Source organism: Furipterus horrens, unplaced genomic scaffold, assembly GCF_987537825.1.
Source record: "Furipterus horrens unplaced genomic scaffold, mFurHor1.1.pri manual_scaffold_12, whole genome shotgun sequence".
Classification (NCBI taxonomy): domain Eukaryota; kingdom Metazoa; phylum Chordata; class Mammalia; order Chiroptera; family Furipteridae; genus Furipterus; species Furipterus horrens.
Window position 1 is genome coordinate 56301604 of NW_028327182.1, and position 13230 is coordinate 56314833.

The 13230-nt window shown below is 33.3% G+C and overlaps 1 protein-coding gene across 1 annotated transcript in view; it reads left to right on the forward strand.

The window, feature by feature from the left end:
• The window catches only part of TM9SF2 (transmembrane 9 superfamily member 2), an 86970-nt gene that overhangs the window by 37928 nt on the left and 35812 nt on the right, over nt 1-13230 (forward strand). Inside the window, exons 5-9 of the mRNA XM_090258963.1 lie at nt 5571-5700; nt 6585-6709; nt 7628-7739; nt 8790-8869; nt 9662-9770. Coding sequence (XP_090115089.1) covers nt 5571-5700; nt 6585-6709; nt 7628-7739; nt 8790-8869; nt 9662-9770 — 556 coding nt within the window. The remainder of the gene's footprint in view (nt 1-5570; nt 5701-6584; nt 6710-7627; nt 7740-8789; nt 8870-9661; nt 9771-13230) is intronic.

Genomic DNA, 13230 nt, shown 5'->3' on the forward strand with positions numbered 1-13230 from the left:
TTTTGAATGTGTGACTGCACTTTCCCACCAACCAGTCCCAGCCACTGAGATGTCGCTGCTGGTGTCACCATCCCACTTCTGCTGAGGGCACTGCTGCAGGTCTCACTGCCTGGGTGCTGCCAGTGCTGCAGCTGCCGCGGCTGCTGGAGCACCATCCTGCTTCCTCTCCTCCCTGGCTCTGCACTTCCTACCTGTCTGGATGAGTATGTCTTCTTTATTTCTTAGTTGGACTTTTCTTCCATTCAATTTTCTGGAACTTCTGATTAATTTTTATAATTTTTGAGGTATATGTATTCCTTCTTAGTTGTGAAGGGAGATGCAGCGTGACTACCTACGCCTCCATCTTGGCTGGAAGTCCTGAACATTTCCTGGATGAGTATTGCTTCTTTATGTCTTTGTTTTTTCCGACTTCATGCAGTTCAATTTTCTGGTAGTTCTGGTTGTTTTTAGTCTTGAGGTAGTAGTATTTCTTCTCATTGTTGTGGAAGGTGGCAAAGTGTGTTTTACCTATGGCTCCATCCTGGCCGGAAGGCTCATGTCAGATTCTTTCTCATCTGACCCTTAGTGCAAACAGGAACTTAAAAGTCTCCTCTCTCTCATTTCTTTGGTTTTTGGTAAGCCAAAAGCTTTTTTCCTCTAAGCTATTGTGAGAATATTACTTAATTGCTGAGTTGATGTACCTTGGGATACATTTGTTTGTTTATAAGTAATTGAAATTTCACTTGGTGTTTTCTCTTTGCTTCAAATCCTTCTTTACAGCCTTCAGAATCAGATTTAAAGCTCAGTTCTTCCATTTTCATATTAGCCCCATTCACCTCCGTTTTCTCTAATAGCTGCTCATTTGTTGATCAAATAAAAGAATGACACATAAGGCCTGCAGCTGATTTTTAACTTTCTCTTCTATCCTCTGTTAGAGTACTGTCTAGATAGATTCTTACTCCTAAAGGTAATAGAAAAGCTCTTCAGTAACTTCCTCACAGTAAAGTACTTAGAAATATTTTTAACTAATTTATGGTGCAGGTAACATAGGTACTATTTTGATGATAAAATGCTCAATAACAAGAAAAATCAATAATTTAAAATCTGCAAAGTTAGAAAGCATTTGTTAGTACAATTTATTAAACAATTTATGATAGGTATATCAGTTGCAAACTTAAATATTCTGCCAAAAAATAAAAATAAACTGGAAAAATGCTGATGAATAATGATTTTATAGTTGAATCTGAAAAGTTTATGATTTCAATTCTGAAACCATTAACAAAAAAGTCTAAGCCATATCACAAATGCACAGTGTAGTATTTGTGATACTAGTGTAGGCAGGGGCTTTAGTCCTTAAATCAGTTTATTACACACTTGGAAAATGTCGATTCACTTTGATGAATTTATTTGAACTCTGAGTTGAGTGTATTTCTGTCCTTGACTTATTTCAGAAAGTTTTTACTGTGTAATTTGATTTTGAGCATAGATGACAGAGTTGACAGGGATAAAAAAGCATGAACCTTTAAAAATCTAAAAGACCTTAAAAAGTTGTTTTGTATTATGGAATTTTGTTATGAATGCAGCACATCTTGTTAACCTTTGCACTGAAATATCTTGGGAAGAGTATATTTGTATTCTAACTTATAAAGCAATAAATACAAGACTGTGAAAAAACATAAGCAGTGCAGAAAATATTAAATAAAAAGTAAAAGTCTTCTCTGTCCACCAAAGGTAGCATAGTTATTTCTTATGTTTGTTTCCAGGTTTTCTGTACATATGCAGGTATATGAAAGTGTGTATACATTTTTATTTTTAAATTATATTTTATTGATTATGCTATTATATAGTTGTCCCAGTTTTTATTCCCTTTGCTTCTCTCCTACCGGTACCCTGTTACCATCCAGCAGTTGCCCCATTTAGTTCATGTCCATGGGTCATGCATGTAAGTTCTTTGGGTTCTCCATTTCCTATACTATTCTTAACATCCCCCTGTCTATTTTGTACCTACCAATTATGCTCCTTAATCCCTGTACCTTTTCCCCCATTCTCCCCCTTCCCCCTCCCCACTAATAACCCTCCATATGATCTCCATATCTATGATTCTGTTTCTGTTCTAGTTGTTTGCTTAGTTCATTTTTGTTTTTTTAGATTCAGTTGTTAATAGTTGTGAGTTTGCTGTCATTTTACTGTTCATAGTTTTGATCTTCTTTTTCTTAAATAAGTCCCTTTAACATTTCATATAATAATGGCTTGGTGATAATGACTTCCTTTAGCTTTACCTTGTCTGGGAAATACTTTATCTGTCCTTTCATTCTAAATGATAGCTTTGCTGGATAGAATACGTAGTCCTGGTTATGGGTCCTTACTTTTCATCACTTGGAATACTTCTTGCCAATCCCTTCTTGCCTTCTTGATTTCTTTTGAGAAATCAACTGATGGCCTTATGGGAACTCCTTTGTAGGTAACTCTCTTCTCTCTTGCTGCTTTTAAGTGTCTCTTTCAGTCTTTGGCATTTAACCCTTTGAGTGCCATGCGTCATTCGAAATTTGGATCAACATGAGAAAAAATTATATCAATATATAACCTGAGGTACAAAAAAGAAAACCAAACATCAAATATGAATTATTCCATTGTTATTTACATTCATAGCTATCAAAAAAAGTTGCTGGGAGCGACGCTGGCACTTTTGGGAAAATTTGTCAGCGTCACTCACAGCAACACTGGCACTCAAAGGGTTAATTATGATGTGTCTTGGTGTGTTTCTCTTTGGGTCCAACTTGTTTGGTACTCTGTGCTTCCTGGATTTCTATGTCTATTTCCTTCGCCAAATTAGTGAAGTTTTCCTCCATTATTTTTTCAAATAATTTTTCAATTTCTTGCTCATCCTCTTCTCCTTCCAGCATCCCTATGATTTGGATGTTGGCCCTTCTGAAGATATCTCAGTCTTCTCTCCTCTTTTTTTTTTTTTTTGAGTTCATGTTTCTTCATTCTGTGCTGGTTGACTATTTCTTTTTATGTTCCAAGTCATTGACTTGAACCCTTGTTCTTCCCTTCACTATTGGATCCCTGTGGATTTTTCTTTCTTTCACTTAGTGTAGCCTTCATTTCTTTCGTTATGCATTTGTCATACTTAATGAGTTCTCTGAGCATTCTTATCACCAGTGTTTTGAACACTGCATCTGAATAGGTTGGCTCTCTCTGCTTCACTTAGTTAATGTATCAACTTATTCTCATCATAGAGAATAGAATAGAAAATAGGTAATTTTTTAAGTCCAAGTTGATGGGTACTTTTAATTCTTAATTGTGACTTTAGAACATTATTTGAGGAACTTCTTGGCTTACTCTTTTAGTAACATAAGTTACTTCTTGACTCGAGACTGACTAGTATATTGATAACAGCACCAGACATTTGAATTCAACTATTCATGGTTTGTGATTATACTTCTTGCCTGTGTTTCCAAGTCTTTGTGACATTTTATAAAAGTATAATTTTTTGTCTAGTTATCAGAGCACTTAAATTTTCTTAGTATCATAGAACCACCAGACTATAACTTCTTAGAAAAGAGTCTTTGAAGATTTTTTTTTTTAATCTTTACCCAAGAACATGCTGATTTTTTTTTTTTTTTTTTTTTTTTTGAGAGGGATAGGGAGGGAGAGAAACATCAATTGGTTGCTTCTTGTAAGCTCCCTGACCAGGGACTGAATCCGCAACCTAGGTATGTGCCCTCATCTTTTGGTTTATGGGACAGCACTCCAACCAACTGAGCCACACTGGCCAGGACTCTTTGAAGATTTTGTCTAGTGAATTCCAATCCTGAATCCCACCAAGCTAGCAAAGGGAGATGATGTGCTATTTTTAACAATTCAAAATCCTAACAGATTTTGCTCATGTTAAAGCTACATAGAATAACTTAGATGCCAACTTTTCTTTCCTTTTGATTGCAATTATCTGAATATATTTTAGCAATGTGGGATATTCTATTCTAATCAGAAATTCTGGGAACTTAAATAATTTAATAGGAAAGTGAGTTATTAATAAATGAAGCTTGATTGATAGAAATCTCTTCAAATGGAATCCATGGTGTGTAGAGGGAAATAATGGAAAGGAGTTCTTAATGGTAAAAAAATTTGGGCCAGTCATTCAACCTTTATCTTTTTGAGCCCTGTCCTTATATTCTTTTTTACTATATCAGATTAAAAATATGGTGTTAGTATTTTTTGTTCTATAAATTCAAATTGCTACTGCTCCCTCACTTAGCAAGCAAGGCAGTAATTAAAAATTATATTCTTTAAGTTTTCATATATTTGTTTCCAAGGGTTTATTGGTTTCTTTTTAAATGCTTTCTATCACCAGCAAAGATTTATTGCGTCAAGTCATTAGATAAATAAATTTAGGATATTTGCTTTTTAAAAAAACCTAAGATGCTACTTAATTTCTCATTATATAACTAGCACTATGATTTTTATGTGGTACTTTCTCTGATATGATAGCACAGATATTATATTTAATACATTGCTAATATATGTTCATTGATTGAACTTTACCCTCTAAAAAATTAAAGCAATTAACCAATTTGTTAGGCCTCCAGAAAATCTGAATTATTTATATTATAGAGTATTGCTTTAATGCTTCTAATATCTTACAGTGTTTTTATGGAAACCACTAGTCTGCTGGTTATAATAATAAGTGATTTAATAGTATAGGTGTTTCTAAAACTTGGTACATTGGGTACTATTAAATAGCATTTAAATGTGATGAGACATGTTTTACTAGGCCATTAATGTTTACCTTGAGGGAATATAAAGTCATAATTTTACTTCCTAAGGCATACATTAATTAACAAATAAAACATGCCCTGGAGTGTTGTCTTCTGACTGTAATACTGCTAGTATATTTTTAGTAATTTTTTTTATTTACATCCTGCAGTGTGCTCTGGTCATAGGGGACCACATGCTCAGACTTTAATGTAGTTATACAGTGCTACAGAACTTTATTCTTTACTTTTACCCTTTTTTATTTAAATATTTTTTCACTATAGAACTTGTAAGATTTGTTTCTCTAGCTTTATCGCATTTTTTCTTTGCGCTATTACTGGGATTTACAGTTTTAATCAATAATACTATATTTTCACTTCTTCACCTGGCCCTTAAGTTGGATATCTTCCCATATCCTGTGATTATTGAATTGCTTGAGTAATAAAGGACATTTGCTTCTATACTGTTGTATAAATTTTTCCTGAGGAAATAGATATATTGCTTTGTACCTATTAGAGCTTTTGAGTGTTCTGCTAATGGTAAATTATACTTAGGTGTCTAGATAATGATATTATTTAGCAATTGCAATAAATTAATTAATTGAGTGTTCTTTCCTACATACATTTACAGTTTCAGCTGTAAAGTTTTTTCTTCACTACAGTGTATCAGATATTAACAATGCTATTGTGAAATACCACGTTTTCATTAAAATTCTTTGTAGTTTTGACATTTTAAGGCATTTATAGACATTTAAATTTTATGAAATGATGACATGTTTGAGCAGTAATTCTTTGTCGTTTTTAGTGATTTCTAACTTGATTTTTATTTGTGTATAGGATTGTGGATAATATGCCTGTAACGTGGTGTTATGATGTTGAAGATGGTCAGAGGTTCTGTAATCCTGGATTTCCTATTGGCTGTTACATTACAGATAAAGGCCATGCCAAAGATGCCTGTGTTATTAGTGTAAGTTTGTGATAAACTCCATCCTTCTTTTTAAAACATGGCTTTTTGGTAGAAGGACTCAGTCTTTACCAGAAAAAACTGTTTATATGTTCCAAAAAGTACAGCTACATAGATCTTAAACCTAAATCAGATTAACAGTGTACAAATTTAACTCTAGAACAAAAATAATCTAGAACAAAAATAATTCAGATTTAGTTGAGCATTTGCTGAGAGTGTCTGGTATATGCTAAGCACTATGCTAAGGGCTAGGACTTTGTATGTTCTGATTTTCTTAAAAGTTAGATTCATAAACCTTATATCTAAAAATATGTAGATAGTGCAGTGCCAAAATTCCATGAAATTTCTATTGAAAGTTTAAGTCTATAAAATATTGTATTGTGAAAGTTTGGTTTTATACCTTTTTAAAAAATGTATCTGTCTTTGAGTCCACTCTTTTATACTTTAAAACAGAATAATAAGGTGAAAACATTAATATAGAAAGTAATTAAAATTATTGGGGATATATTTTAAATTAAAGTTTGTGTTATCACATCACCCTGATTTAATCTCTTAATGACTACGACTTGGTAGAAGTTAGCATGAGCTTGATCATGAAACTGGTTATATTGATTAATGCTTTTGTGAGAGTTGACCAGGGACACTTGAATAATTTATAAGTCTTAGGTGAGAATTAAAACATTAAAGAAGTGTAATTTGTATCTCTGCCAATTAGTTTTGGTATATAAAGAGTTAAAGCTTAAAACTTGAATATTTTTATGAGGAAAGATTAAAATCCTGTCCAAGCTTAAATTTTCCTGCTTCTTGTGACTCACTTTAAAGTTTTTTAATGTTTTGATGCATATATAGCCAGTTTTCTACCTTTAATTTTAAGTTCTGTTCCACAGTCAGAATTCCATGAAAGAGATACATTTTACATCTTCAACCATGTTGACATCAAAATATACTACCATGTTGTTGAAACGGGGTCCATGGGAGCAAGATTAGTGGCTGCTAAACTTGAACCTAAAAGGTAACTAATTATATAAACATAAAAAGTAAATAAATATAAGTGAAATTTAAATCCAAGGAATAAATACTTTGGGTCTAATTAACTTTTTCCTTAATCACTATTCTAGCATATAATCTGGCATTTCAGGATTGATTTTACTAAAACTACCTTTGGAATGATTTTTTACTGAGTTATGAGGTTTTTTCCTGTCTGATAAAGTAGTCAAGCCAGTGTGCCTTTTTGTTTTGTTTTTCAGTCAGGAAGTTTTGACAGCTTTTCCATGTCAGCTCAGAATGGAGATTGTGAGGTGGTTGGGACAGAGTTCCCTTTTACAATGGAAAAGCATTGCCTCAGATGTTTGCAACCTGACCTCTCATCAGAAGCCCAAATGAGCTGAATTGTGCTGTCATTTTGAAAGTCTCCATGCATTGTTAGATGCCAGTATGTGATAAGTTATTAAAAGGGCATCTCTTTAGCTTGTCAATCTTTGTAGTGTGAAAGTACCTATCAGTTATTTGTGAGATCCTTTTTTGATTTAGTATTCTGCTTTTTATATGACACACGACCCCTCCCCCCTTCCCCACCAACTGAATTAGCTGTTTCACTGGTGGCAAAGAAATGCATACCATAATAAGATGACAGTTAATTTGAACTCTGTCAGTGTTTGTTTGTTTGTTTGTTTTAAGATTATTTAATGCTTTTCAATTGTAGTGTTTTCAAAAGGTTGTTTCTAATTTAGAGTAATAATTTGTACACATTCTTATAACTAAGCCCATTATTTGCATGAAGCAAATGTTTATACTATTAAGTGTGACATGAATAATTTCACCTTCGATTATCAGCAGCATTGTGAAATACATACAAAATCTCTAACCTTTACTTTACCCCATTTTTAAAATCTATTTTATCAGCATCTTGCCAAAATGTTTCTTCCCACAGTTTCAAACATACCCATATAGATAAACCAGACTGCTCTGGACCCCCCATGGATATAAGTAACAAGGCTTCTGGAGAGATCAAAATTGCCTATACTTATTCTGTTAGCTTCCAGGTGAGTTTGCTTTTATCTTTACTATAACTCAGAAATTGATTTTAAATTCATACTACTTAAGCTAATTAAAATATTAATGATTAAGTTTATCAAATAAATCAGCTGATTTTGGGAATAGTTTGTCAGTGCACAGGCAGCATAATCAGACTCGAAACTAAGTCTTCATTTAAATGAGAAGTATAGGAACTTGGAGGGTTGAGCCTGATTAAGTGTTAAGCTATAAGGGATACATATAAGGCAAGAGTAGAAAATAGGCATAGAAGATGGTGTGAAATTGCCAAAGATATATGCTACTAGCATTTGGGGAAACAACACCATTTTTAACATCTAGATTTGAGTATAAACTTAATGGAGAGTTTCCTGGAAGTAGATGATTTATATAGATTCTTAGGGAATTCAAGGAAAGATTTTTAATTAATGGGGAAGCTTTTAAAGATGAAAGTAGAAATTTATTTTATGAGGATTTTAGGCAATATTTCACCTCTATTTTTAATAAACTATTTTTGCAACCCAATATAGTTGTGACATTTACTGTCCTAATATAATGTGTAATTTTGTAAGCCTACTGCAGTAAACAGTATATATTTCTTTCTGGATATTAAGAGCTCAGTGGGTGTACACCTCCCAGATGCTCATGTATCAAGGTAATGACTCTGGCCTAGTTAAGTGTCTCACAGGTGTAGATAGATGGTGTCAAAGCAAATAAGTTATTCCACTCAGTTTTCTGAAAAAATTAAATATAGTCCTAACTTTTGGCATCTGAAATAAACCTTTACTACTTAAAATTTAAAGCAAGAGTTAAAAAAAATACAAGTAACTAGGTACCTTTTGGAACTCTTATTTTTTATTTACTATCTAATCTCATCCTGATTTTACTGAGAATTGAGTACATTAGAACTCCCTGAATCTCATGACTAACTTATCATAATGAGAAATTGCATTTGTTAACTGAATGGAAGGTCAAGCTGAGAATGAAAAATTTTCTATTCTTAATGTACTTTCTCAGGAAATGCTTATTTAAAGAGTTTTGTTTTGTTTTTAACCCTGCAGGAAGATAAAAATATCAGGTGGGCTTCTAGATGGGACTATATTCTGGAATCTATGCCTCATACCCACATTCAGTGGTTTAGGTAAGAATGACAGATTAATCTGCTTTATGCTCTGTACTTATTCTACTCCTTGTCCCTTTGAATATCTGATTCACTCTCTCATCCTCCTCAGTTATTCAAAAGTCTGACCTTTTCAGTCAGATGGGTTCAATCCTAGATTTAAGTTACTGGTTAGGAGTCAGGACAGGTCACTCAATTTTTCAGAGTCCATTTCTTTATGTAGAAATACCTGCCTTGTGGGACTGTTCTGAGGATTAAAGGAGATAATGAAACAGAGCACTTGAGCACTTTACCTGGAAAGGAAGGGCACTTAATAAACAAGCTGCTGCTAGTGTTAAGACTATTTATTTATTATTATTACTTCTTAAAAACATAACTCAAAACTTTTATTCTAAAAGCTGTTTCGTGGTGCCATTACTCTTCTATTCCTACTTTGCCAACTAACCTTTGATACTCGTTAATTTACTGAGTAAATTTGTTCTTCAGTATATTTCTTGAGAGAAAGATCAGTGCTTCGTTGATTCTTGCAGCTTGTGTTGCACTGATTTGGGCAGAGTAGTTATTTATTAATGTTGACCATAGACAAAAATAATTTTAGTTCTCAACAGACCACAAAGCTACATTATAAGTGTATAAAGTATCCACTAGAAGAATACATAGCAGAACACAGATTCATTAAATTTGTTGAATTTTAGGTAAAATTTTGATTTTGAAAAATGTTGTTTTAATGTTTCTCAATAAACAGTTTAAAAATGAGTTTCACTGTTCCAAAGATTAAGCTACAGATTAATCCTGACATGCTTATTTCTACAGCATTATGAATTCCTTGGTCATTGTCCTTTTCTTGTCTGGAATGGTTGCTATGATTATGCTACGGACACTGCATAAAGATATTGCCAGATATAATCAGATGGATTCTACGGTGAGTGAAACATTTGAATTGTTCTTCAGTCTTCCAAGCATAGCCTTTATATTTCCTTTGGAAAGGGTTTATTGTTGTTGTTTTTTAATTTTTCAATTACAATTTACATTCAATGTTATTTTGTATTATTCTCAGGTGTACAGCATACTGTTAGACAATCATGTACTTTATAAAGTGGCCCCCCCAATAAGGAAAGGGTTTAAATAATAGGTTTAGACAGAATGTGCTTTTAAAACAGTCTCCTCAAAAGTTATCCTGAATTCACATTTTCAAATAGGAAAATGATTCTTAAGAATTTGTAGTCTCTAGAAGTTAGTCACCACAGCATTCAGAACTGAACTGCTCACAGCCTCATCTGTGTCAGTAGATTGGTGCTGAATGGGTGTAGGTGCACAGCTCTATTTATCTTTTTTCACTTATGTGCTGTCAACTCTATCAGATTCTTCATTCCCAGTATACAGCCCAGTGTGTGAAACAGCAAAAGTTGAATGGAATAACTCCCAAACAATTTTTATTTGTCTATATTATCTTTTCAAAAATCAATTTTAACTAAATTTTTGTCATTTCAACCTTTTGGTACATTCAAAGTAATTTAATGTCACAACCTCATTTATTCTCAGATATTTTAAGTTGCATAATGTTAATACATTTTGTAGCTTTTCATTTCACAGCAACTCGTTAAAAAAATTTCCATAAGAACCATAATGACTTGTCAAAAATACAGAAAGCTCAAATTTCTATTTTTTTCTCTTCCCCACCTTCTTAGCCTTTCCCCCCTCAACCTTTCTGCCCTTTCTTAATTAGAAAAAGAATATATATTTTTAAAGATTTTATTATTTTTAGAGAGAAGGGGAGGAAGGGAGAAAGAGAGAGAGAGAGACAGACAGAAACATTGATCAGGAGCCTCTCATATGCACCCCATCTGCAGATGGATCCTTCAACCCAGCCATGTGCCCAGACCAGGGAATGAACTGATAACATTTTGCTTTGAGGGATGAAGCCCAAACTACTGAGCTATACCAGGCAGGGCAAGAAAAAGAACATGTTAATGTTTATAAACTTTTTAGCACTTCTATAATTGTCATGATTTTCATTGTTTTATTAAATATTTTATTAAAATAATTTTAGGATACTCTGTTCATTATAGGCATTTCCAAATAATGACTTGGGTTAATGGCATTTTTCTTAATTTAAGCAGGTCAGTCTTCCTTCCATTCTTGCTCTTATTTGTTCCCTCCCTCCAGTTTCTTACTATAGCGGTCAGAACAAATCTATTCAAACATAAATCAGATAATTTCACTCCTGATCACAATCTTCCAGAGGTTTCCTGTTTTACTCAGAGTGAAATCCAGTCTTTCCAGTGGTTTAAAAGGCCCTGCAGTACCTGTTGGAGCTCTGCCCCAACCGTACTGGCCACCTTCCTGATGTTCAGACATATTAAGCATGTTTCCACCTCAAGGCCTTTAAACTTGTTTTTCTCTTTACCTCAAATGTTCATCCCTTAAATATTTACATGACTAGCTCCCTTACCTCTTTCAAGTCTTTACTGAAACATGGTCTTTCCAGTGAGACCTTTCTGAGCATCCCATTAAAGTTACATGTTCTCCATCGCACATACACATCCATGCTTCCTAATCTTTTTCTATAGCACTTAACACCACCCGATATAACTGTATATTTTATTTACTTATTTTGCTTATTATTTGCTTTCCCAATGAGAACTCATATTCATGAAAAGAGGGATTTTTCTGTTATACTCACTGTAGTATCACTGATGTTTTGAACAGTGCTGAGCATATCATTGGTGCTGAATAAATATTTGTTAAATGAATAAATGAATAAACAAGTCAGTCCTTTATGTACCAGATTTATTGGCTCAATGCTGAACTCACGGTAGGTAAGAAGTGTATCCAAGGACTCCCCCCATTCCACTACACCCCTCCAAAAAAGTAAGCTGAGGCCAGAGTAGGAAGCAACACAAGTACAAGAGGTTGAAGTTCTCTTTTAGGTCAATGCTTATATAAAGTCTTTAACCAATTGGGAGACTAAATCTTAGGTCACTAGTAAGGGAACTGAACCTTTGTCTCCTCTTACATTAAGCTTAGGTTCTTGAAGGGGAGCAAAATTATTCTAGCTTTGTAAGTACCTTCTGATTCTTGGCAGATTCAAGTAGAAATTGCCTGAAGGAAAGTTTTTGAAATTCAGCTGCAAGGTTCCCATAACTAAAGATCAACAAAATACGGTCTATTAGCAGAAATTCACAAAAAAAATTTACAGCCCTGGCTTGTGTGGCTCAGTGGATTGAGTGCCAGCCTGCAAACCAAAGGGTTTGGCAGTTCGATTCCCAGTCAGGACACATGCCTGGGTGTGGGCCAGGTCCCCAGCTGGGAGCATTGATGTTTCTCTCCCTGTCTTTCTCCCTCCTTTTCCTTCTCTCTATAGATAAAAAAATAAAACTTTTAAAAAAACTAAGGCATTAAAAAAAACCTTTACAATAAACAAAAGATTTAACGCGCCCGCCAAGATACTAGAACTATATAACATATAACATATATGAAAATGTAATAGCTAGGAGTTTTCCAGAATAGATGAAAGATAAGAATCCATAAATAAAGGAAACAATGTATTCCAAGCAAATAATTAAAAGAAATCCACACCTAGGTCAACTGTGACAAAAATCACCCAGAGGAAGAAAAGACTTGAGCATCTGCAAAGAATAAACCAATTAGCAATGGAAGCTCAAAGACAAAATAATATCTTTAAATTGTTGAGAGCAATTAACTATTTACATAGAATTACGTATCCAGGGAAGCTATCTTTTAAGAATAAAGTTGAAACATTTTTTTCAAATTAATAAAACGGTTGATCACAAACAGGTCTTCACTGAAAGAATTTCTATAGAAATACTTTAGCAAAAAATAAATAATAAACAAATAAAAACCAGTCTTAAAGAGAGATTTAGAAGGATTGGTGAACAAAAAAAATTCCAAGAGGTCATTTTCTGTAATAATAATAATGAGTCTAAAATTGGAGATTAACAAAAGTATATAAAAAAACAGATTGGATACACAGTATTTGATAAATGAGGTGCTATCTGGGGAAAAAATAATGTAGAAACCAACTTTATTCCTTGTATTGAAATGGTTAATGATTTAAAAGACAATGCCAATCTATGAAATAGTAGAACACAGAACAGGTTATTTTTAAATCTTGGAGAAGGCTAGAATTTTATAAATATGACCGAGAACCACAAGTCATAAAAGAAAATCATTGCTATATTTAAAAATCTGAATAGCAAAAATCACCATTAAGTGGGAAAATATTTTAACACCTGTCACAAACACAAATTGTTTAATTCCTCAGTAAATAAAGAAATCCTAAAATCATTAAGAAAATAACCATGCCATATGAAAGGGGGCCACAGTATATAAAAGGAGTCCATAAAAAAGAAATACAAATG